This window comes from Chanos chanos, chromosome 13, assembly GCF_902362185.1.
Source record: "Chanos chanos chromosome 13, fChaCha1.1, whole genome shotgun sequence".
Taxonomy (NCBI): Eukaryota; Metazoa; Chordata; class Actinopteri; order Gonorynchiformes; family Chanidae; genus Chanos; species Chanos chanos.
In genome coordinates this window covers 19,670,334-19,696,428 of record NC_044507.1, presented here as the reverse complement: position 1 = coordinate 19,696,428, position 26,095 = coordinate 19,670,334, and the positions used below count along the sequence as shown (strand labels likewise).

At 40.1% G+C, this 26,095-nt stretch overlaps 2 protein-coding genes across 3 annotated transcripts in view; both read right to left on the bottom strand.

Annotated features, from left to right (window-relative positions):
• Positions 1 to 2,616: 2,616 nt before the first annotated feature.
• Positions 2,617 to 26,095, bottom strand: part of LOC115826195 (cytochrome P450 3A27) — a 32,803-nt gene continuing 9,324 nt past the window's right edge. The window contains exons 1-14 of one of the 2 annotated variants that reach the window (XM_030789923.1): positions 16,235 to 16,288; positions 15,610 to 15,703; positions 10,691 to 10,784; positions 7,606 to 7,658; positions 6,488 to 6,587; positions 6,139 to 6,258; positions 5,767 to 5,852; positions 5,509 to 5,657; positions 5,245 to 5,369; positions 4,798 to 4,885; positions 4,484 to 4,644; positions 4,006 to 4,232; positions 3,540 to 3,702; positions 2,617 to 3,345 (exon numbers count right to left, since the gene is read on the bottom strand). In XM_030789923.1, the coding sequence (XP_030645783.1) occupies positions 3,256 to 3,345; positions 3,540 to 3,702; positions 4,006 to 4,232; positions 4,484 to 4,644; positions 4,798 to 4,885; positions 5,245 to 5,369; positions 5,509 to 5,657; positions 5,767 to 5,852; positions 6,139 to 6,258; positions 6,488 to 6,587; positions 7,606 to 7,658; positions 10,691 to 10,784; positions 15,610 to 15,677 (1,524 nt within the window). In that variant the 5' untranslated portion in view covers positions 15,678 to 15,703; positions 16,235 to 16,288 and the 3' untranslated portion in view covers positions 2,617 to 3,255. Of the gene's footprint in view, positions 3,346 to 3,539; positions 3,703 to 4,005; positions 4,233 to 4,483; positions 4,645 to 4,797; positions 4,886 to 5,244; positions 5,370 to 5,508; positions 5,658 to 5,766; positions 5,853 to 6,138; positions 6,259 to 6,487; positions 6,588 to 7,605; positions 7,659 to 10,690; positions 10,785 to 15,609; positions 15,704 to 16,234; positions 16,289 to 26,095 lie in introns of those variants that run through there. The other variant, XM_030789924.1, reaches the window with a different exon arrangement.
• LOC115826539 (cytochrome P450 3A19-like) lies at positions 17,368 to 23,953 on the bottom strand. Its single transcript, XM_030790414.1, has 9 exons — positions 23,921 to 23,953; positions 22,188 to 22,306; positions 21,926 to 22,074; positions 19,279 to 19,403; positions 18,861 to 18,948; positions 18,547 to 18,707; positions 18,137 to 18,363; positions 17,695 to 17,857; positions 17,368 to 17,457 (listed from the first exon to the last, which is right to left on the bottom strand). The coding sequence occupies exons 1-9, from the start codon at positions 23,951 to 23,953 to the stop codon at positions 17,368 to 17,370; spliced, it is 1,155 nt and encodes a 384-aa protein (XP_030646274.1).

Sequence of the window (26,095 nt, the reverse complement as noted above, 5' to 3'; positions counted from 1 at the left end):
TATTCTAAAGTACATTTTCTTTTTAATGTCATTGCATTGTTGTATTGTTGCAACAATGCATTTACAAAGTCTAATGACTCTGAAACAACCTACTGAATGCACTGACTTGCTTGTAGAACCTGTAGAATAAAAATCTTGTGAAATATGCTACAAAGCCTATAGAAACACAGTTGAACCAAATGCTTACTCTGTAAAAGACAGTGTATAGCCTCAGTTAAACAGGCACTAGGTTAACTCAGATTGGCCTTAAAATGATAAACATGTCATAATGTTGTAGGCTACGTTAATTTTACTTCTACTACATAGCATTGTCTGAAATGTGAAACAGCTGGATGACCATCGTCACCGCTTGATTCCCGCCCCCCTCATGTTATTGGGACCGGGTCCTACGTGAATCCGCTGACCTTACAAATATAACTGTATTTACCTGACAAGATTAAAACATATATTTCTGAAAGGATTTTTGTCAGTAACGTTTACTCGGCATTTTCGCTAGCTAACTATTAGTATGTGTCAGCAGTGGATTCACACAGGACCCGGTGTTATGCCCCAAATGGTTTTCAAGCCAACTGGTTTCCGTATGTGTTCACACACTGTGTTAACAGTAGAAGTTGTGGTCTGCCTCTGTCACCAGATTCACGCACATTCACAAACATATAAATCGCAATTTTCAAGTCACATCTCATATCTACTGTGGCAAATGATTGTAAGTGTTAGGCGAACACAGCGCGCGAACGCATACGGGAAACAATTAGCTTGGAAACCAGTTGATTTCGAAAATCTCAGACATGGACTTCAGATACGGCCATGGCTGCTCTGATGAGGAACCTTTATCTTTATCATCTTTATCTTCCATTGTAGTAGCCATAAGTAAAACCGCCAAGTTCAGTTGTTAAAAAAATGCAGCACGCACTGACAGCATTGGAGCAGTTTACTGTGATTGGTTTTTCCCTTGTGATGAACACAATATGGCCTATTGCATTTTAGAAAAGAAAATTCGTCCGCTGACAAAGCTATGCGTTAAAGTAACGAGTAACGAGAACCTTCATAGAAATGTAATGGAGTGAAAAAGTACAACATTTGTATTTCAAATGAAGTGGAGTAAAAGTCATAAGTTTCCAAAAATTTACACTCAAGTAAAGTACAGATACTCGAAAAATGTACTTAAATACAGTACTCAAGTAAATGTACTTCGTTACTGTCCACCCCTGCCTATGGATCACTACTCCAAGCCATATCGCAGCACATTGTCTACAATATAGCCTAACTGTGCATTGCTAGTATCTTGTTATGAAACACCAATTGAAGAAAACATCATCGGAACACACAAAATCACGTTTTACAGACTCTGAGAAAAATCAAATATGCTTTGTGGTGAACAAACAAATCAACTTTTCTAGGACACGTAGGACACAGAACAATGCAATCTGTGCTAGAATTATACACGCTTGCGGTAAAGTCAACTAACCCTATCCCTTTCCCTAACCGTCAGAGCGGATCGTGCTTCCAGGGACAGATCGTGCACTTACACACCTTTTTTCTACCAGGAGGCAGTTCTGCACCTATTAACCAAAACCACACCATAGGCGGATGTGAACACCTGTGCTGTAGGCCAACCTGTCACATTTGCACTAGAGCTTTTAAACAACCACTGGCCAAGTACCCAGCAGATGTCAGCGAGCCTAAGCTGTTTCCAAGGATAAGACAATCGTGTTTCATTGGCCTATTGCTCGGAATCATAAACTGCTGCTGATACGAGTGGACTAATAAAATTTTAATGTTCCTTAGATGGAAAATGCCATACAATAAAATTATCTAGAGCTAGCTCTGATACAAACTCCCCAAACTATGATATGAGGGGTATGTAGATGAAGAGCTGTTCCCTCAGGCAGTGACGCCCCCCTCCCCCCCCCCTCCCCATTACCAAAATCAGAACAAATGACACTGTGCTATGCTCAGAGTTCAGTCAGTGAGCTGTCACGTAGCCCAGAGTGCGAATTATGCCAATGACAATTGGGAGGGTCAACTTTTTCTGCAGGGCTATATACCATAGGATATATAAATGTTTCGACCCCCCAAACGACTGTTTGTACCTCTTTTGGAGGGGGGGGGGGGGTCCAAGTCTTAATTAGGGGCGGTCAGACCCCCGCAATCCCCACCGTAATTCGAACCCTGATGCAGTCCATCCATCAGCCTCAGTTTGTCCCCACGCGTCTATGAAGCACGAGGACAGTCTCACCACTTTGGGAGATCCACAATGCTAAAAGACTATTCTAAACGCAAAGTCCTGCTCGCGGCCTCCAAAAGCAAATCACTCTGGTGCACTGAAGTCAACGAGGCAGTTGTCACTCTATTACTAGCTTGTTAGTTCTTTTGTTTCTTCCGTGTGCAGCAAATGTGCCTCAGTTCCACTTAAAGTGCTCTTCGTGTTATGACTGAGTGGTCCTTATGAGGTGGATCAGCTCAAAGGTTCAAACGCTCTTCCCATGACCACTAGCTTAAGGACCATGAGCAAATGTGTGCAACTTAAAAACTCAAAACCGGAAGAAACAGTTTGGCCATTTTGTTAAAAAGATTTCATATTTGATCTTTTTATTATCATTATTACCTGCAGCAAAGTACATACACAAGATTTTTTTAATCTATTGTTGATTAGCCGCAGCCAGAGTTGTTAAAAATGCCAGATTGCATTGCTGTAAAAAATACATTCTTCAACTAAATGTTTTACATTTATTGAACCACTTCTTAACCACAAAAATCTGTGTTTAAAAATGATTGCTAACTAAAAAACATTCTCACTCAGAAGTTTGAAAAAACAGGACAGTTGAGATCAGAGGGGCAACAGTTGGGTTCTGAACTCTGATTTGAATAACTTCATTACACACACACAAACCTGCACTATGTTCAGTTTCACTAGGTCTTTGAATTTGGTATACTCTCAATGCACATACACTGACAAAAATCAGAAAATTTGCGTTAGCAGATGAATGTTAATACAAAGCATTGTAGTCAGCGACCGTGGCGCAGTCTTTACTGACTGACATTGCCAATACTGCACTTGACTCAAATTTCAGCTAAGTGTAAAAGTGGCTAAGGTGTAAAAGAGAAAATGATTCAGTCACAAATTAAGAGAAAAGACACAACGCATTGCATCACTCTGTCAGATTATCCAATGAAAGTAAAAAGAAGTATTTCAGATGAGGATTTCACGTTTTGTGAATGATGCAACGATGCATCATCTTCTGATGCATCTGGTTACTCTTCCATTTTTCCACTGGATCGTGGAACAAGTTTAAGTATGACCGGGGTTTTGGGTAGGCCCATGGGATTAATTTGTATAGGGATCTAGAAAAAAGAAGAAAATTAATGCACCTGTCCCTTAACCTTGTGTCATCCACTGACAACAAACAAAACTGGTGTCAGCTCAACTCATATGCCACAACAGTCAGTCATTAACCACATTTCTCAACATACTGTGATACAAGATGTGATAGTCAGATAATCATAAAGTGAGGGAACATGAGAGAGAGAACTCTGACCTGAGTTTCTTTGCATGTCTCAAGGTGGAAATTTTGAAACAGCTTCACTACGATAGTCTTCATGACCAGGAGGGCAAATCTCATTCCGACACAATTTCGTGGTCCCAGACCGAAGGGCAAGAATGCATAGGGGTTGATGTCCCCTTTATTCTCTTTGCTGAATCTAATACAATAAGGGGAAATTATTAAACACTCAAGTAAGGGGAAAGTTACATGTACAATGGATACCAGTCAAGATCACTATGCTATTATAATGTTTCTCCAAGATAGAGCACCACTTCACTATATCACAAAACCTGTGGCAGAGAGGCCAGGATTGACCTTTATCTTTGAGCTTTTGGAAGGACAATTTCACTCAAATGGCATTTCCATTTCACACTGAACTTTAATTGAACATTTGAGTGTTTGAAATCATGCTGCTTACAACATTTGTAAGAGCAAGTGAGAGCATCTAATAACGTGTTACCTTTCAGGCCTGAACTCCTCAGGTGATGTCCAGTGTTGTGGGTCACGGTGTAGAACATAAGTTGGAATTCCAACCAAAGTATCCTTGGGAATGGTTACTCCATTTACCTCCACTGTTTTCTTACATACTCGCTCAGCACGGCCTGCAGTAGGGAGCAGACGCTGGGACTCATTCATAACCATGTCTAAATATTCTAGATCCATTAGTTTCTCATATGTGACGGGAGCCTGGATGAAAGAAAATACAACAAAACAGAACGCAAACTTGAAAAAAAAACAAGCCTCCTCACATTTTTAATTTATTTTTAGGTGATTTTGAAGAACTAAGACAAGACAATAACTTATACTATAATTTATTTTTCAAATTCTTAAAGTAGTCATAAATATGCATGGAGATTTTCCATTTATGATTGCGACAATGTTTCACTCTCTGAAGAGTAAAATAAAAGTATTTGAGAGAAATGGAGGTAAAATCCTACATTATTAGGAAATGCCATGTCAATCTCCTCCACTAGTTTCCTCAAAGCATCTGGATTGGTTGCCAGATTGTACATTAGAAAGGTCAGTGTGGTGCTGGTTGTGTCATAACCACCGAGGATGAAAATAAAGGACTGGGACAGAATCTCATGATCAGTCAAACCTAGAAAATACACAAGAGGCTTCAGTTTTGACATAATGTCTTCTCTTGCTAAAGTTGTGGCTCTTAAACTGAATTGTACACTATGAGTATTTGTGATATATATGGCCCAAAACATCACTGAATTAAAATTCCACGGGCAGGTGCAATGCCCACCTTTAGCTGTCTGATCACCTGATGTCTCCTCAGCTTTATCGTCTGGTATCTGACCTTGGATCATGAGCTGCAGAAAGTCCACTCGCCCCTGAAAGAATATCAACCCACCAATCAAGGAGATGACAAGACTATATTTTCATTATGCTTGTGCATTGAAAGAGTAACAATGCAGGATCCCCATGATTTGTATATTTCAAAGTGTAGTTTTTAGTTCTTCAGCTTATGTAAATGCCATCAAATTACTACTGCCTCTTGTGGGAGCACGTTATAAATCTCCCTCTCTGTATATAGCTACACAGATTTACAGTGTAGCGATTCTATAGGCTGGAATTTAGCAAATACTTAATCTGAGACACAAATCTATATGCAACGCAAATCCAAACAATCACTGTTACATTTAGACAGGAGATAAACAGAACGAAATGAATTTGTCCTTTCCAAGCTTACATTCTTTTCATTCTGACGCTGATCTTTGATCTTCCTGAGGAAGGTGTACAAAAAGTCTGTAGCTCTCTTCGGGAACATCATGATGCCCAGTTTTCGAAATATCTTTGTTGAAAAAGGAAAAAAAACTGCAGGAAAAAAAGTTCTTTATGACACGTTTACAACCATTTCACAGTTATTATAATCACAGCATCCGTGGAAATAAAAATGAAATAATAACTTATTATAATTCACTGAGTTCACAAAGATCATGAAAGAAGAATGTACTTGACATCAGGAAAACAGGACTGCTGAAAGTGAGCTGAAGAAAATCCTTGAGATGGCTGACAAAAGGGTCTTGTGGGTTGTTAATGGAATCAATGTCCACACTGAAGGAAGCACTGGTGATAACATCCATACTGTATGGGCCAAAAACTCTGGGAAAAAAATAATAATGGTAACTGAAATTTGTATTATGTTCACATAGAGGGTACTTCACTGTTTCTCTGATATTCCTGCATGATTTAATTCCCTGTGTCTACTTACTCCTTTATTTGAACAGGCTTTGTCAGATCTCTCTTCCTCAAATGATCTATTAGACGATTGGCGTACTGTTCCACTACTGGAAAAATCTGACAGAGATGAAAAACAAACAACCAACGAATAATTACAAACATGCTACAGTAATTCATATTAAAGAATACAATTTATTTTACTCCACTGAGCCATGGTTAGTTTTATTGTGTTTTGTGTTTATGCATTTTTATTATTGTGTATAAAGTTGCATTTCAAAGACAATATAAAAATGCCTCCAACAAGTCCAATGTGTTGAGTTTGTCTTGCTGTTTCCTGCCCAACAATACCTATTTCTTGCTTTGGTTGGTATATTTGTATATGTGGTGGTCTCTCTGACAGTACCTGTTTGAGCTGTCCACTTGTGAACAATGGAGAGATTGTACTACGAATTCTTCTCCATACTTCATCTTTCACATTCATGATTCCATCCGCAAGTGGTCCTGACAAATCTGTGTTTGATTCCTGTCAATATAGCTTTAGTTGGTTCAAAACAGACACAGATGTATAAGGACCCTCTCTCTTAAAATACAGTCAGTTCTTAATCTTAAGAGTGTGTTTTCCCCCTAAAAAACAATAACATCAGCATGTACCTGGGTATTTGATCAGGCAGACAACACAACACAACAGTTTAATTATGTTACTTTTTCCTTCACACTTTATTCTCAGCCGGTAACTGGTAATGTGAACCTACCCTTCTATTCGTGAAGCAGGTGTAACACTCTTTAACCATAATTGTTTTGATCATTTCAGTGTCTGCAACCATCAGTGTCGGCAGACGGCCATCGAAGATCCTTAATAACGAGATGAAAGTGGTTAATGTAGTTAAACTGGTAAATGCATTTGTGACGGTGTCACAATGAAAGGGTGATTGTAATTAAATAAAAAAAAAATACAATGAAATGTGAAGGATTAAAAATGCATTTCTGATGTTAAAAGAAACAATATTCTTTCATTGACGAAAGGTAGCGCAGGGCAAGGGGGGCGACAAGGTATGACGCGTAAAATACTCCCAAAAAGGAAAGACGTAACAGGAAAGACGAGGGGAGAGCGGCGCGAAATTAAAGGAAAGTAAAGTTAAGTAAAGTTAGGAAGTCCAGGCAGAAGAAAGAGAAAAAAGCGAGAAAAAGGGGCTAATACCATGTAAAAACGTGTGGATTACAAGGGAATCTACAGGAAAAATCGGACGACGGATGGAGGACTCATTCCCGATTTATGAAGTAGTAGAAGTTGCCACCAATCGGAGAGCGTTCCTTTTTGTTTTCTCTTTTTCGTAAGCTTTTTTGAGAATTTACCTAGTGCTTTTGTATTTTTTCTTTTTGGTTGGAAATGAAATGTTTTTCTTGTTTAGCCACTTGTGGACATACGGACTCCCCGCCGCTCACAACACATTTTACCCACTGGATTTATATAAGACGCATTGCTTGTTTGGTTGATGAATGTGGATTTATTTGGGTTTCATTTTGTTTTTTTCATGTCTTGTCAAGGGATTATTCCGTAGAATATTATATTAGTTAAACTTCACGAAGTGTGGTGGTGTCATTTCAGGGTTTGTTTTTTGTTAATTACTCTGCAAAAGGGGTATTAAATCTCTAAAAGAACCTGGATTTTTTTTATAGCGTCAGATAGATATCCAAGCGCTGTCTGATTGTTATACATTCATGACAGCAATTGCTTGTAACTGATTTGTTTTACATGTGCCTTTGTTGAGGCCAGTTTAATTATTATTATTATTATTATTATTATTATTAATCTGAGACATGCCACACACAGGGACCATGTATCTGTCAAAGATTTGTGATTTATACTTACCCCCAAACTTTCCCATATTCCTTGAAACAATCCATATCAAACCTCTGAATACCCTACAATGAGATAAAACATGTGTAAGTGACAGAATTATTTCTATGTAGAAAATACTATAATGCAGTCCTAATAATTTACACAGGGGCAACTGCTTTGTCAGTAGCTCAGCGGCAGTTCAACCACAAGTTAAAACGGGCGAGGCCCAACTGGTCATTTTTGGGGTGTGAGAAACTCCTAAGTGGTCTCTCACAACGTCAGCTTATCATTGCTTCATCCCCAAAATGAGGACAGCCTGGATAGAAAGTGTTAATGTAATTTCAACCTATGAGGCCAAGTTTTGTTACCTATGAACCTCGGAAAATGTTTCAGTTTGCACTGTCCAATAACAATGTAAGCGAGTATGATTGAGAGTTGTCACCATATCTTTTTATGAGAGAACGAGGCGTAAACGGATTACTGTACGGGCAAAGTGGGCACGTGCTCAGAGCCCTGCAGCCCTTGGCCTTAAGATTTATTGTTATACATTTTTTTTTTTAATGTGTGAAGTATTTTTGTTTATTAAAATAGTGGGGTGAATGTGATTTTGAAAATTTAGTATGACAATGAAATTGTTCGAATGTTTTATAAATTAGCCGATTAAATCACATAATGTCATAATGATGTAGGCTATATATATGTCAAATGTCAGTTTCGCAGTCAAAATGGAGAAACGCGCACTTCGTGGGTCGGCAAAGCGTAAACTCGAAAAAGAAAAAGAAGCTAAAGATGCCATGTTGGTACAACAAATACCCTCTCTTTCAACATTTCTCACCAAAAACAGCTGGAGGGTGATGGTGTTACCGTTAGCAGCGGTGCGGGTGCTTTAGCTTTCACTGTAGTTTTATTTAAATTAAGCTGTGTGTTTGACTCCTAAAGATGTATATACTGTGCTGTAAATGGCATGTATAGAACAAAACAGACCTAAAAGGGCAGTAATTTAACATGTCAGAATAACTGTTACGGCTGTGGCGTTGGGTTGCGTTTTTTCTTTTTTCTTTTTTTAATGTCTCTCTCCAGGTACCGCCCTCCCCTGTGCTCATCGTTGCCATGAGTGATTAACTGCGCCGGTGCTTTAGAAGACCTGGGGAGACCTATAGACGGGGCCAGTGGGCCAGATATGCTGTGTGGTTGCGGGTGGCCCTGTGCTATTGTGCGTGCTTGGGGAGGACACAGGCAGTGCGCGTGTACTATTTGCATGTGTAGGAAGGGGCCCGTGGCTACGATAATCCATCCATGACACAAAGTCGAAGTAAAATCCTTTTGCTCCCTACATTAGCTGTACATACAAGCAAAAATGTTTTGGGTAATGATTATAGGACCTACCAGTAATCCCATGGTAATAGGTTGCAGTGTTTTATTGTGTGCAGTTAGAGCAATGATTTTTTTGGTGTGTAGAGTGATTACTGTAGGCTATTTCATTGTGTTCTTTCATATCTGCACACCTTGTAGTGGAATACAGCAATATTTATGATGATATTATCTATTTAATATGCAAGTGTCTTGAATGGTAAGTGTAGAAATGGAAAAATAATATTATCTATCCGCCAAATTGTTATTGTGTTGTTTTCTTTTTGGGGGGGGGGGACTTGTGCTTCGTCCTGTTGGTTGTTTTTGTCTCAGAACTTCATCAGTAATATTGGTGTAAGGAGACCCCGAATGCGGTCTGCAGCAGGTTGTGGCATTCGACACCGTGTCATGCTTATCATTTTTATAAAACGCTAACTCACTTGCTTTCTATTTTCTACTAACGCACTTTCCTCTCCTATCACCTTCCCTTTACCATATACATAGACCTTTCCATCTCCAAACTTCTTTCTCTCTTTTTTTTTGATCGCCGGTACGTCATTGGTTACTCGCCATTGACTGGAGTAGGCCACCGTAGGATATAGGAGGGCGTGATTCTTGCTAGTGAGGGAAGTTTGAATCAACATTGTCGCCGATATTCCCTCCAATCTACGAGGTGGTTACTCTCCGTTTGCTTTAAGTAGGCGGTAGTTCAGTACGCGTAAACTCGTTTTTTACGGCTTTGAATAACCTGCTCCATACTGAAGAGGATTATCACTGTGGAATCGTAGTGGTTGGACTCCCCTGTGGATTGTTGCCCCGACTCCTCACTCTTTCTGCCGGATTTTCCACAGATGACTCTCCTCTGTCTTAAACTCTCTTATCTGTTACTCTCCCTCCGTTAGTAATTCGGTTTGCACGGTTGGGAACCATTCCATTCATTGCGGATACATTCGGTAGGAAACATGGATTCTTCACGGAGAGTCCAGCTTAGGAGTGACGAACGTTGTGGAGGTCGCTTCTCTTTTTTTTCTTTTTCTTTCTTTTTTTTTGTTCCCTCTCTCACTTATTTCTTCATGGGCAAAGAACGTTCAGTTCTGCCCTATGTATATATGCAAATACCGGTGAACTGAATACGTAAATTTGTGTATTGTTTTCTGTGTTAGACGTCTTGATTGTTACCATTGGATTTTTTTTCTTTTTTTGTTGTTGTTGTACAATACATGCTGTTGCTCTTCCACCACACATTTGACATTTCCACCAGACCAACCTTTATGACCCTTCTCAACACGGACCTTTAAAAACCTGAAAATATATTTAATCAGTGGACATAGGTGTTGTAATATTCTCTCATCTGTTTTCATTTTATGTTTGGGAATATTGCTTTGAATTTTGGAATGCTGTATGGTTACTGCCCTGAAATTTGAGCTAGCCACGCCAGGCTGCATGTGAATCTAGGCCCAACTAGACAACATATGCCGGTCTGATAGGGGCAAAAGTGGCTTAGTGTAGACTAGCCTATTTTCTTTATTTTTTCCTTCTCCTTCTTCTTCTTCTCTCTCTCCCTCTCTCTCTCTCTCCCTCTCTTCCTCAGTGATGCTCCTGGAGGGTGTCTAGTCCCTTTACAGGCAGCTGTTTTTACCGCTATAAGGTCATACCCTTGGTTTCTGGCAAATCATTGATTTTTTTAAAAGGCAGACATCATACCATACCATTCAGTGCATGCACCATCACACTCTCAGTATTGATTAGTGAACAGCCTACTCACCTTAGCGTATAAACGGGTTGTGCCGACGATGGGAAAAGGCCTTGGACCAGGAATTCCCAAATTTTTAAAAAAGCGATAGGGCCATATTCCATACCTGCACAGGAAAATCCATAAACACAGTGATTTCCTGTAGCAACAGAATGTACTAAGTGCAACCTTTTCTTTAGTAGAAATGAATGTATATATCACAGAATTTGGAATCCAGGCTAAAACAAGAAAAAATAATGTACTTAATTTTTTTTCTAAACCAATTGATCTATTTTTAAGAATAGTGAGCTCGTTTATAGGAAGACAAAAGCATGTGCGCACAAAGAAAAAACAAAAACAAACAATCGAATGGTGGCTCTGGTTGCTCCTCCAAAACGGAAAAAGTTTACTTATAGTACATGGTGTACTTTTGTGGTGTACATAGTATGTTGTGTATTTTTATTATGTAGAGAATTGTTAGCTTCAGGGTTCTTGGTGGGCGATGACATGTCTTAGTGGGTCATCATTTCTGGATGCCTTATTGAGCTGCTAATTTGATAAGCTGAGAAAATATGGCAGTAGAAACTAAACTTTGGATACATTCGATGATAAGAGAGACTGTGAAAACAGTGGAATGAAATATTGGGGATAATAATCTGGTGCTGCATAAGTGAAGTGTGCATGAAGGATATAAATTTATAACTGTGTGTCCTGTCTGGTAGCATCACTAGTTTATTTTACTCGGTAGTTCGAATTCCTGTTGCTGTCAGCTGTTGAGTTGCTGATTTGCATTTGTTCGTTAGTTTGTGCCACAGCTGATTTCCGGTTTGTTTTGGTTCCTAAGGGAGTGGGGCTGTAGCCAGCCCATAAGCTGCAAGTGCTGTGAGTCACAAGGCTCTTTAGGAGTAGTGCTTCCGCTAAGCGGCAGCTGTAGAGGCAGCTGGAGTGATCTTGTCTCCCTTGTCTTGTCGGACGAAGACTCGGTCTGACTACCTGCGGGAGTCCACCAAGGAAGAACAACGAAGAAGCCGAGACAACTGGTGCCTGTCTGCTACACACCCAGTGATTGTGATCCTTTCTCCTAGTCCCTGTGCTCTAGTTGTTGTGTTATAATCATTTATCCATTTGCTTATCTACATAATTGTGCGACTACACTTCTAATCCTGAGGTACTGAAATTGTGCTACTACTACTATTACTACTGTTACTACTCCCAGAAGGAACTAAGGAATCCTGTCTACATGTTGGTGTCTATGCGTCTATGTTTACCTGTGTGTACAAGCATCTATGTTACCTGTGTGTGAACAGTGTAATGTTGATAGTGAGATGTTGATTCTCCCTCTTGTACAGTGCTGTGGAAAAGAATTTCCCTCTGGGACAATAAATCTAACTAACTAACTGTTCTGAATATCTTGTCTCTCTCCATTTGTTTACCTATGTAATTGTGCTACGCTTATTGCTCTAATCTTGTGGTACTGAAATTGTGCTACTACGCCTATTGTTCTGAATATCTTTGTCTCTCTCCTGCACTTACACTAATAGTGCGTCATCTCCCCATTCCTGTTTAAGTTTCCCCTCTCAATCTTTGCAGGTGGCGGCCTCTGCATCCTCGCAGTCGTAACCTGTCTAACCTCATTCATCCGCCGCACTCTACTGACACTACTGTTGTCATTTCAGGTGGCCTCTGGAACTGCCAATCGGCGGTACAAAAGGTTGAATTTTATCTCTGCTCAAGCCTCCATGCTGTCCCTGCACTTCCTGGCCCTAACTGAGACGTGGATCACGTCGGAGAACACAGTCACTTCTGCTGCACTCTACTCTGCCTTTGCCTTCTCCCACACCCCCACACCCTCGGGGAGGGGTGGAGGAACTGGCTTCCTGATCTTACCCTCATGGAGCTTCCGAGTCACTTCTGTCCCTTCCATCTCCCCCACATCTTTTGAATTTCACGCTGTTCCCATCCCTTCCCCTTGTAAACTGCACATTAGTGTTCTCTATTGTCCACCAGGCCCTATGCAGTCATTCTTGGATGAACTGGACATCCTCCTCAGCTCCTTCCCTGAGGACGGCACTCCCATCCTGCTGCTAGGAGACTTAAATCTTCTGCTGAATTCTACTCAGTCTGCTGGCTTCCTCTCCCTCCTCCAGTCCTTTGACTTCACCCTAGTGGAGTCCCCTGCAACGCACAAGGGTGGCAACCAGCTGGACCTTGTCTTCACAAGAGGTTGTCCTGTTCCTGATCTCACATTCATATCTCTCCACATTGGATCACCTCCTCCTATCCTTCTGCCTCTTGCTCTAACCCTCCCTGAAATCCACTTCTCTCTAAAACTCTTGAATGTGCAGTCTATAACCAACTCTCTCCTTATCTTCTCCAGTCTTCTCCTGGATCAGAATCAGTCAGGATTCAAAGCCGGCCACTCCACCATGACGACCCTCCTTGCCATCACAGAAGAGCTTCACCTGGCCAGAGCAGAGTCACTCAGCTCTGTCCTCATACTTCTAGACCTTTCCGCAGCATTTGATACTGTTAAGCACCAGATTTTCCTCTCATCCCTTGCTGGGATGGGCATCGCGGGATCTGCACTCACATGGTTTGAGTCCTATCTGTCTGACCGTTCTTACCAGGTTTCTTGGAGGGACTTGGTCTCCTCCCCCTGCCCTTTCTAGACTGGGGTCCCACAAGGTTCTGTACTTGGTCCACTCTTTTTCTCTCTTTACACTAGATCACTCGGACAAGTTATCTCTTTCTTACCACTGCTACGCCGATGACACACAGCTGCTCTTCTCCTTCTCCCCCTCCGACTCTCAGGTCCAGCCATGCATTGCAGCCTGCTTCGCCGATATCGCCTCCTGGATGTCTGCTAACCATCTCATGCTCAACCTGGAGAAAACTGACCTTCTCTTTTTTCCGTCTAAGAGTTCCTCAATGATCGACGCGTCGATCACCATTGAGGGTTCTGTGGTGTCCCCCTCCAGAGCAGCCAAAAACCTTGGCGTGACCATGAACGACCAGCTGACATCGACAAGCCACATCGCGGCGGTCACCCAATCCTGTAGATTATCCCTCTACAACATCAGGAGGATCTATCCCTTCCTCACGCAACAAGCAACCCAGCTCTTGGTCCAAGCACTTGTCATCTCCTGCCTCGACTACTACAACGCCTTAGCACAGGCCGGAAAGCCAGCCAGTATCAGGCCCCTTCAGCTTGTTCAGAATGCTGCTGCACACCTGGTCTTCAACCTCCCAAAACACTCTCATGTCACTTATCGCACTCCACTGGCTTCCGGTAGCAGCCCGCATCCAGTTCAAGACACTGGTGCTGGCTTAACAGGCCACAAGAGGCTTCGCCCCATCCTACCTTCAGTCTCTGATAACTCCTTACATCCCAGCCAGAGCTCTCCGCTCTACCACCTCTAGTCAGCTGGCGGTCCCCTCACTTCGGGATTCTGGCAGCCGTTCCTCTCAACCACGCCCCTTATCTGCTGTACCTGTCCCCCACTGCCTAACCTCCCTTTCTATATCACAAAAAACCAAATTGTACTAAACTTGTCCCTATGTTGCAGATCTTCTTTATTTATTTACCGTGTATTGTCACAGAATTCCAGGAGCGTAATACAAGGGGTAATTAATCTACAGTCTTACTGTGAACTTTGCTTATGGGGTAATGTGATCTGATTGATGCACTTATTGTAAGTTGCTTTGGTTTAAAGTGTCTGCTAAATGCCTAATTGTTAATTGTAAATTGTAAATCTACAGGCTTTATGAAAAATGAGAGACAAACATTAGAACTGTGACTCTTTGGAGAGGGTTAAGAAGGGGGCAATTAATCCGGTCACAGAAATGTGATAGTGGTGAACACATGCAGGTCAAACAAAAGTCCAATATCATATAGAAATATTAAAAAGGATTAAAATGCAAGTAGCTTGCCATCACTTCACTGAAACTGTCTTCGTCTGGAAACCACTTGAGAAGATCTAAAACAGAACTACTTAGTCAATTTCCCAGGTTAAGGTATCTTCATTATCTACTTTCCAGCAGGTACACACACACACAAACACACAAATGCACACACAGAAGGAAAAACACACACAACAGCCTTTGCATTTGATGTTTGAATTACCAGTAAATACCAAGTCCAGTGAAATTGTTAAATTGTCAGTTTGTTATTACTAATGTTAGAGTCACCACCAGAAAACCTCCCCTGTTTATTAAAAATTTTATATAGGATGGGAGCCCTGTCAGTAGTGAGTCCAATATCTTAAAACAGGAGACGACAGAAAAGAAGGAGCGGTGATCTCGGTGCCAGGGCATGAGGAAGATGTCACGGTAAGGGACATGACTAGTGGATTAGAGGTGGGTAGCATGTCTGGCAATAGGAAGAAAGGTGGGATGGGAAAGAGAAAAGAGGAGGGGGCTGAGTGACAGGGCAGTGCAGTCAGAGGTTGTTATAGAGATGTGAGGCAGACACAAAGCAATTGACACACAGTATTTTTTGGTGTTTGACGAAAAGATGATCATGAAAGATGAGGTAAATGCTGCTTCTAGAACCTCGGTCAAACTGGTGCAGAGGAGATACTATACTCATGAACCGTCATTCAAACTTCCATATGTATCACAAAAAAATGACACCTTTTCTCTGTATTCTAGGTTTTTTTTATCTTAGAAAAAATGATACCTCTTAGATCTTACTTTTTTAATATGTTGATGAAAAGCTAAAATGGAATTTCTCAGAAATTCAGTTTGATATTTATTTATTATTAACAAATGGTCCAGGTTTTGTTCTTTGTTCTTTGCCGCTTGTATCAGCAGAGGTGCTGGCTGTGCCAAAATGATGTCTTTGCAAATCCATCAACAATTTCATAAATTTGAAAAAAAAATTGCTGAATAAAACCTCTGCAACAAAACAATCATGGATCCTTCTTCAATAAAAAATACAGATTTATACTTACACTATCAGAAGGGTAAGGAGCAGTACGACCAGGCTCCATGTCACAGACGGAGAGGAGAAAAAACTCATTATGAGCGCTCTGGAAAGGTGATTATCTTGAAGAACAAATGCAGAGATATTAGACTCTTTAGCAAATTGGATGAATTGAGGTCCTGAGCTGACCCTGCATCTGAGCTACTCTTGATTCTCTCTCTCTCTCTCTCTCTCTCTCTCCCCCTCTGTGTGTGTTTGTGTGTGTGTCTAAGTTATATAAGGCTCTAAAAAGAGCGCTGTACAGAGCAGAAACAGGAACAGATATGAAGTTTACGTATGACGAAGGTGTGTGACACACACTCAGTAACACAGTGTGACAAAGGTCATATGAGTTACTACTAGACACAGGACACAGTATAAACTGTGTGCACAGGTTCCTGTCACCAACACTGATAGAGAGCGGATAAGATATCTGTAAAGTACCACACATGGATTTTAGCTATGTCAAACTATCCTGTTAGCTGTAATATCTTGTTAGCTGTTATGTATACTGGTTACATGAATAGGCTTATAAAATATGTAGTACGATTAATACAGAAACATAGATTTTGTGCTGAGAATAACTGTAAAGGAGAGGTTAAAATATTTTTCACCTGACTAGAAATGAACAGGAATGCTGCGACTGGCTGTTGAGTTTTTTGTTTTTACCTTACGAGGAATTTTGCTTCCTAGATTGGTGTAGAAAACATACTTTTGTGTTAAGACTCAGTGGTATATAGCACCACACACAGGACAGACTGACTAATAACACAAAACAGGACATTTGTGATGAAAAAAAAAGTGAGGTCTGGCTTTCTGGCAGGGGGAACAGGTAAAGAATGGATGTTCTTCTCCCCTGTAGTCTGTGTATCTCTGCCCTAACAGATTTTTTAAGCTGTTTGTGTGGTTCTGTGGCTTGGCATGTTGGTGAGTAGCTCTTATTGAACAGTGACAGACAAGGGTCAGTGTACTCTAGAACTGGACTCATGTAAGCAGCAGAGATGGAAACCCTCAAGTTGGGTATGCCATTTTTTCTCTTGGCAAAAACTTTTCTATTGGTTACCTTAAGCATACAGTTGACTTATAGGTTCCATTTGAAGTCATTCTGGATGGTGAATTCCAACCAGCACCTTGACTATGGCATCTAAAGTTGTCTGGCTGAAAAGAAAGGTGGAGTAGAGTAGGGTGATGAATAGACATACACCGTGCATCACTCATCCAGTCATGTCTACATCAAACTCAAACCAATACTTAAGACTTTCAAACTCTACCTTCTCATATTCTGGGAAGGTCCAAAGAAAAGGATATGATTTTAGTCCATGGATACCAAGATTTTTTAATACTCTGTAAGGTGCGTAACCATGTCTTTAGAAACAAATGTTAGGAGGTGTCAAAACTTACTCATGATGTTGTTACATCTACAAGGACAAAATTCAGGGCAGAATATTAATGAAGAGGACAAAAATTGCAATCAAGAGTGTCTTTATTGTTATTATTACAGGTATTATTATTATTATTATTATTATTATTATTAACCATTAAAAGCCAATAAAAACACTATCCTTATGCTGTAGAGAGATATAAAGTAAGAAAGTTGAGCTTTGCGATTTAATAGTGCTAAGTGGAAGCATTGTCAAAGAATGACATGATATATTGATGTTATTCAATCAAATTAGCCAGTGGAATCAAAATGAGGATTTCAGATGGACCGGATGGTTAACATTGTGTCTTCTATTACTTAATTTTCTTACTCTTCCTTTTCCCCATCATACCGTGAAACAAATTTAAGAGTAACAGGAACTTTTGGATGGAACATGGTATTCAACTCAATGGGGATCTGAAAACAAAACAAAACAAACAAAAAAAAGTCAGTTACTTGATGATATGTCATCCAGTGAAAACAAGCAAAACTAGTCCAAACTCAGCTTTGTGTGTACAACACAACAGTCAATCATTAATCGCATTTCTCAATGTAGTGTATGGCAGGAGGGGTGGTGCAAGAAATGGCAGGCAGACAATTCGTTAAGTATGGGTATTCACTTAAAATATTAAACAATAGAGAGAGAACCTGGACCTGAGTTTCTTTGCATGTCTCAAGATGGAAATTTTGAAACAGCTTCACCACAGCAAGCTTCATGACCATGAGGGCAAATCTCATTCCGACACAATTTCGTGGTCCCAGACCGAAGGGCAAGAATGCATAGGGGTTGATGTCTCCTTTGTTCTCTTTGCTGAATCTAATACAATAAGGGGAAATTATTAAACAATGGATACCAGTCAAGACCACTACGCTATTATAAAATTTCTCCAAGACTGAGCACCACTTCACTATATCACAAAGCCTGTGGCAGAGAGGCCAGGAATGACCTTTATCTTTGAGCTTTTGGAAGGACAATTTCACTCCAACAGCATTTCCATTTCACACTGAACTTTAATTGAACATTTGAGTGTTTGAAATCATGCTGCTGACAACATTAGTAAGAGTGAGTGAGTGAGAGCATCTAATAACATGTTACCTTTCAGGTCTGAACTCCTCAGGTGATGTCCAGTGTTGTGGGTCATGGTGTAGAACATAAATTGGAATTCCAACCTCAGTATCCTTGGGAATGGTTACTCCATTTACCTCCACTGTTTTCTTACATGCTCTCATAGTACAGGGTGTAATAGGGAGCAGACACTGGGACTCATTTATAACCATGTCTAAATATTCTAGATCCATTAATTTCTCATATGTGACAGGAGCCTGGATAAAACAAAAGAAAAAAAGTTACTCTTTCTTCTTTTAGCAAAAAGGTTTATTTTGACGAGATCGTTTAGGTTAGAGTACAAATAGGCATGGATATTTTCCATTTATGATAATAACAAATGTTTCACTCTCTGAAGAGTAAAATAAAAGTATTTGAGAGAAATGGAGGTAAAATCCTACATTATTAGGAAATGCCATGTCAATCTCCTCCACTAGTTTCCTCAAAGCATCTGGATTGGTTGCCAGATTGTACATTAGAAAGGTCAGTGTGGTGCTGGTTGTCTCATAACCACCGAGGATGAAAGTAAAGGACTGGGACAGAATCTCATGATCAGTTAAGCCTAGAAAATACACAAGAGACTTCAGTTTTGACACAATGTCTTCGCTTGCTAAAGTTGTGGCTCTTAAACTGAATTGTATACTGTGAGTATTTGTGAAATATATGGCCCAAAACATTACTGAATTAAAATTTCTTGAGCAGGTGCAATATCTACCTTTAGCTGTCTGGTCACCTGGTGTCTCCTCAGCTTTATCATCTGGTATCTGACCTTGGATCACGAGCTGCAGAAAGTCCATTCGCCCCTGAAAGAATATCAACCTATCAATCAAGGAGATGACAAGACTCTATATTTTCATAATGCTTGTGCATTGAAAGAGTAACAATGCATGATCCCCATGATCTGTATATTTCAAAGTGTAGTTTTTAGTTCTTCAGCTTGTGTTAATGCCATCAGGTCACTGCTACTTTCTGATTGCACAGATTTACATTACTATTAGAACTGATGCTATGGGATAGAATTTCGTCTATGAAACAAATCTGTTTGAAACAGAAATCCAACCAATAGCTCTCCCATTGAAAGTAAGATCTCCTGGCAAAAGCAGAATAAACTAATTTATTGTTGACAAACGTACATTCTTTTCAGCATGATGCTGGTCTTTAATCTTCCTGAGGAAGGTGTAAAAAAAGTCTATACTTGTCTTTGAGAACATCCTGAAACCCATTTTACCCAATATCCTCTCTGCAAATGGAAACAAAGCTGTAAGAAAGAAAGTGTTCATTAAGATATGATTTGAGTTACATCACATTTATCATAACCACAATGTACTTGGATATAATAATCTTATATTTGTCACACCAAAAACATTCGAATGTATGGCTGATAATTAGTTTACTAAAACAAAACTGGCATTTTCTGTTACTAGATGTGTTTTTTTTTTCTTTTTTTGTGATAATTGTGAGTTAAATGCTGGTATGATGCACACAGAATGGTGCACATCTGGGTCTAATATGAAATTACAAAAGGGGAGACATTTTAGTGTCACTTTTAGCAACTCCAGATCTTTCAGTGGTATCTAATGTTAGCCGTTCCCCCTCTTCTGGAGTAGAGCATTTTCAGCAAGGCAGAAGGGAAACAATTCAGTGACATAGTTGCAAACATAAAATTATCCCACATGGGCACCAGTTCCCAATTCACGTGACCAAAAGGTTCTCACCACTCAGTGACACATAAGTTGAGACACCTGTTGACAGAGCTTTGGTAACTGCCAATTCTGTGTTAAGAAACATGAAGGTAATGACACCAAAGACCTTAATGCAATGTTTCCTGGGTACTAGAGCACTGACATTGAAGCAAACTTAAAAGATTTAAGATCAGTAAGATACCATTCCAGTTTGGCAAGGTGATGAAATGGATGGCAGATTATCATCTTTAAATAGATTACTGTCTCAGTGGTGCCCTGAAAACAATGTGGATTACATTATGGCAAACTTTCTGGGGAAAGTGTGGACTTTTGCAGACAGATGGTATCCATCCCTCCTAGGAGGGTGTAGCTCTTCCATCAAGAAATTCAGTCTATGGCCTTAACCTACCAAATCTAATCCATCACCTACAGACCCCAGGGCCTTATACTGAATTCTTACGGGAGATTGCAGCTTTCTAATCTAACCTGGTTTTTAGCACTGAAATGGCAGTGGTTGATAGACTTTAACATTCATATGGATGAAGAAAAGGACCCTGTGAAGATAGCTTTTGCTTCTCTTATTGATTCTGTCGGTTTCACTCAGAATATACTAGATACCACTCATAACTATAATCATACTCTAGACATGATTTTAAGCCATATTTGCTTCTAAGATTTGACTGTCTCGTCTCAGAACCCAATTATTTCACCTATGAAAAGGCATTTGTATCCTTGATTTATGAGCTCCCAAACGTCGTATTGGTCACACTGCTACTTTATCCACATCAGCAGACTACCTTTATAGGCTCCTGGACTCTTTTTTTATTCATAATAGAGCCACTCTTAAAAAGATGACTGAAGGCCTAAATGCAACCTTACATGATACCTTAGGTGGGACAACTTAGGAAGAAAAGACTTTGAGAGAAGAAGTGTGCTCTGGTATACTAACCAGATCTGGGATAAACAGGCATCACAAAGGCTGGAATGGAAGTGGTGAGCGACTAAATTGGAGGATTTGATATTGCTTGGAAAGAAAGTCCCTTACAACACAAACAAGCTCTTACTGCAGCTAATATGTCGTATCTGTCCAATCCGATTGAAAACAACAAGAACAATCCAAAATTGTTATTTAATACAGTCTCAAAACTAACAAGGAATCTGACAACAGTTGAGCCTCTTGTTTCATTGGTAGGGACCAATTTAAAATATTCCTTTTGTTTGTGGTCTAAATGGTCTTGCTCCTCAGTACCTGAGGGGTCTGCTAATTCCTCATAATCTTCCTTGTCTATTCTGTGAACAAGGCACAGGTTTTATGGCAGTTCCTAAAACTTCAAAAGCTACAGCAGGTCTGGCGACAATTGGAGGAGTGACTTTTTACATTGCAATACTAAATGATTCACTGATTCTGAGGTTAAACATTGTACAGACTCTCCCCATCTCCCCCTGTTTCTCTGTCTGTCTCTCTCTCTGACCCCCCCACCCTTTGTTTCTTTGACCCTTTTTATGGTCCAGGCCTCTCTGCGTTAAGGACTAGTGCACACCAAAGCAAAAACCACTCGCTTTAATACCTAACAGACCAGGATTGACATTTCAATGCAGCAACATCCGTACCATCTGGACACATGTTGATAACATGATAACAATCAATTTCTACGAAGACAAGATCACCTAAGAGGTTAGTTTTCCTTGGGAATGGAGTTCAGACCACACCATGCGCCCAGTCTGTATCCCTCCACACTAACTATGTAGAACAAAAGAAAGTTAAACTAACCTGTACAACACTTCAAAATAATTTATTCGTATAGAACCTGTAATCAGTGATATAGCTGTACATGCATGCTATGTATGTTATTAGGTTAATATAATTTTACTATTCCTTAACTGGAAAAACTTACATGAAATTGTGTAAACTAAGCTTAGATTAACACCTTCCCAAATGTTTTGGTCCCCGGGTGCTGGCAGCTGCTCGTTTCACTGCTCATTTCCCAGTGTGTGTGTGACAAACAAAGTATTACTACTTCTATAAAACTGAACTGAATTGAAATGAAGTCGTTTATAATTTATGGAGTTCACAGAGACTGTCATACAATGAAGTTACCTGTTATCACTAAGACAGGGCTGAAGAAACTGAACTGAAAAAAGTTCTTGAGATGGATGACAAATGGGTCCTGTGGGTTGTTAATGGAGTCGATCTCGACACTGAACCAAGCGCTGATGATAACATCCATACTGTAGGGGCCAAGAACTCTGGGGGGAACAATGGAAAAAAAATCCCCAAAACTTAAATTCCTGTTCATCTAGAGGGTACTTGATTGCTTCTCTGATGTTAAGTCTCGATGGACTTGACTGTGTCTACTTACTCCTTTACTTGGAGAGGCTTCTTCAGGTCTGTCTTTTTCAAATGATCTATTAGACGACTGGCATATCGTTCTGCTATTGGAAAAATCTGCCAAAGTCGAGGAACAAAAGAGTGAGTAGCCTGATAATTACGTGCATGCAACAGTACCACCAGGGGCGTTTCTAGGCATAGGCAACCTGGGCAGTTGCCTTGGACGCCACCTGCACCACCCACCCCTCTCTTAAAAATATATATATTTTAGGGGCAATTCATTATATGTATTTTTAATGATTATAGAAGTAAAACGAATAACACACGCATTAAGACTTATTTATTTGTTGTGAATGAGATGATAAGAGAGACGGCGGGTGAGTGCACCAGTTAACAGTCCACTGCATCTGAAATTCTCTGCTGGTCTGCTGTACTAATGCAAAGATCAAAGCCATCGGGGGCGCAGTTTAGAAAGAAGAGGAAAGAGACAAAAGAAGAGACGTATGTTTTAATGGACATTTTTAACAGCATCTGTCTGTCTCTGGTTTGAAATGTAGTGCACTAAGCTACCTAACTAGCTAAGCTAGCTAGAACTACAGAGTATAGCAGTACATAGCAGTTAAGCTACCTAGCTGTGTAGTAGCTCTATCATTAATGCTGTATCATAAATGTAGATGTAGCATCAATGTTGTCGCTTATCCGGTGTAATTTTTGGAGAGCAGGAAAATTTGATATGCTAACACATCTATATGTTATGGGGAGCAGTGTGAATTTCATTTTGTCAAGGCAAATGATGAGGAAGTGTTCTCAAAGAACCAGCAGGAGGACAGGAGGTTGAGGAGATTTAATCTTTGAAAATGGAGAAGTTAAGTAAATCTACTCTTTTTTCGCTCATAAGAGGAGATTAAAAGTTAAAATGTAGACGAAATTTCAGTACTTCAAAATTCCGTGAATTAGGTATCCACTAAATCGGCCTGCATTCTCCATGCAATTATGCCTACAACGTTGCTTTGTTGTTCTGAAGACTTGCACTTTAGAACTTAATTTATTGCTTCCATTTAATACTGTATAAATATGACATAAATATGACAAATGCTCTCAAGAATTTTTTTTGGGGGGGGGGGGGGGGGGGGTAGTAGAGATCTCGCCTAGAGCGCCAGAATGTAGCTTAGTAACATATTGTGACAGAGAGGGGTTGTTGACTCTGACCCCTTTGCGCTGTTGAGCAAATTTCACTGTCTGTTCTCAGGCTATGGTCACACTGTCAGTCCATGTCCGATGTATGTGCATATCCGATTGGAATCCCATCATATGTAGCAAGTCTGAACAGCCAAAAATCACATGAGATTCGATTTTTACAAATCCGTGTCAAACCACATTTGTATGTGATTTGAAAACCGAATCAAATCGCATTTTTGCAAATTTGTTTAGGTCTGACTGCTTTGATCGGATTTGAAGTGTTTTCTTTTTTGTTTGTGACTTTTGACGCCTCTTAACACTAGAAGCGCCGAGCGCCGGTCATTTGACCGCTGTGACGTCTTACTAGAAGCGCCGTGCTGGTTTGACCTACTTATACCTAGAAGCGCCGAGCGGCGGTCATTTGACCGCAGTGACCCAAAAAAAATTAAATCTTTGCACTCGGTCAAATTTCAGGACCCTCCTTTCATGACTTTTCCTAGATTTGTGCGTTTTATCACCCAGCATCCTTAAAATTTCAAAATCACCCCGGTACAAGCTAATTTAAAGCTATTTTGCTTCCATTACTGTGAAATTGCCGTCAGCCTCGCGTTCGGCCATGTTGTTTCCTGCCTTTCATGGCTGCAATTCTCTTTTCTCTCAGTTCGCACGTACTAGTTTTCTGTCTTTATATATATATCTCAGGGATCAGGGTTTTATATGTATGTGTGTGTGTGTGTATATATATATATATATATATATATATATATATATATGTACACACACACACACACATATAGATAGATAGAGAGATATAGATATATATATAGATAGATAGATAGATAGATAGATAGATAGATAGATAGATAGATAGATATATCGAGAGTTATAACAGTTATAAACTGATATTACATAATGTGCAAAAATGGCGACAATAATTTAATAACTATGAAGCGCATTTTTGTTTCATGTAGGCCTACATATGACTGATAGTTTGTGTGTAGACTATGGTAAGCTTTATTCTCATGTCACGACATTACATTATTTTAGAGCTGCAACAATAATTTACAATATTAAAATGCAAATGTTTTGTAAAGCGGATAAACGTATAATAAACGCATTTTTGTTTCACGTACAGGGGCGTAACTAATTATTCTATGACTTAGATAGTTGGCAGGAATTTTGCGAATCCTAATTCATTCAATATAACACTCTACGCAAGAGACGGCACAGTATGGGTTGAACAAACTGTTGGCAACCCTCAGGGTAGAGCGCGAGAGTGCAATATCATGAGAGAAACCCCAGGGCCCACATGTTATGCCAAGGACAATATTACAGGTCCATTGAGCAGTTTACTGTGTTTGATTGACACACAAATGTGGTGAAAGATTCAGAAATACTCTCAAGCAGAAACTGATCGAAATGATGCTGATAAGTTCAAACTGCGGGTCTCCTTTATTTGGGAGGTATTACGAGCGGTAAAAGCATGAACCCGGACGACTACAGGTCTGCTAACTTGGGAAATCCCATTTTCAGAGACGGATGTCTCGACGGAGATTCCAAGATATCATGCGCTATCTGCGCTTTGATGACAAGAATACAAGGGTTGCCCACCTTGTGACAGATAAATTTTGATAAATTTGATATTAGATTTTTGATAAAGTATTGCTTCTTACACACCTAGTGAGAACGTAACTGTAGATGAACAACTGTTCCCTATCAAGTCGTTACTGTGTCGTTTCACACAGTACATGGCCATTAAACCGAGCTAATTTGCTATTAAATTCTGGGTGGCCGGTGACATTGAAACAAATTACATGTTGAACACAATTCCCTATGTAGGGAAAGATGACAGTAGGTCGGCAGTAGGCCGAAAATTTCTTCACCTCGTTGGCACTGGCAAACAATCTTTTGGTCTACGTTGAAGGGAACTTCTGAGTTGGTCAGTTGACCAAGTGATTCATGACGCGGTCATTAGGAGGGGGTTGGGATCACACTTGGGCTATTGTTCTAACAATAGACTATGGCACTGTATTGGGAGGGGGTTGGGAGGTGTTACTCGTAGGTTACTTGGCAAGTGTAAAGTAATGTAAACTTAACTTGAGTTGGTGGAGCAAATCAAACGATTCATGATGCGGTCATTATGAGCACAATGCATCAGACATTTGCGATTGACAGTGGCGCAAAGAAACTAGCCGAGACATTTCCTCGCTGTTCAAGTCGGCAGACGTTCAGGGGACAAAGCTTATGTAGACTGTCAGACTGTTTATGTATTTTACTTGGCACATTTTTCATTGTATAGATTATCTTGCATATCTTGTATAATGTGTAATTCCTCTTTTCTTTAGTATTTCCTGTAAATAAACAAATGGTAAAATACACCTCCTGTTATGCTATGCCATTTATTCTAAAAGCCTACACACCCGACACAGTTTTGTTGACAAAACTTCATTGCGACATACATATGTTGTGAAAAAAAAAACATTCATGCATATTTATTCATGTCCAATCTGTGCCTACATTTCTATTACATATGTGGAATTAGATTTAGCTGCTCGATGGTAGGCAACTCGTGGTATGAACTAGTTTTGGCCGAATCATTCAAATGCGGGAAACTAATGATAGACTATGGCACTCTATTGGGAGGGGGTGGGGAGGTGTTACTCCTAGGCTACTTAGCAGGCTAGATGTTAGGCTACTCATAGCCTACTGAATGCCTTGAAGAGACAGGTTCAGAGCTGAAACGCTTTAGCCTTACTCTCC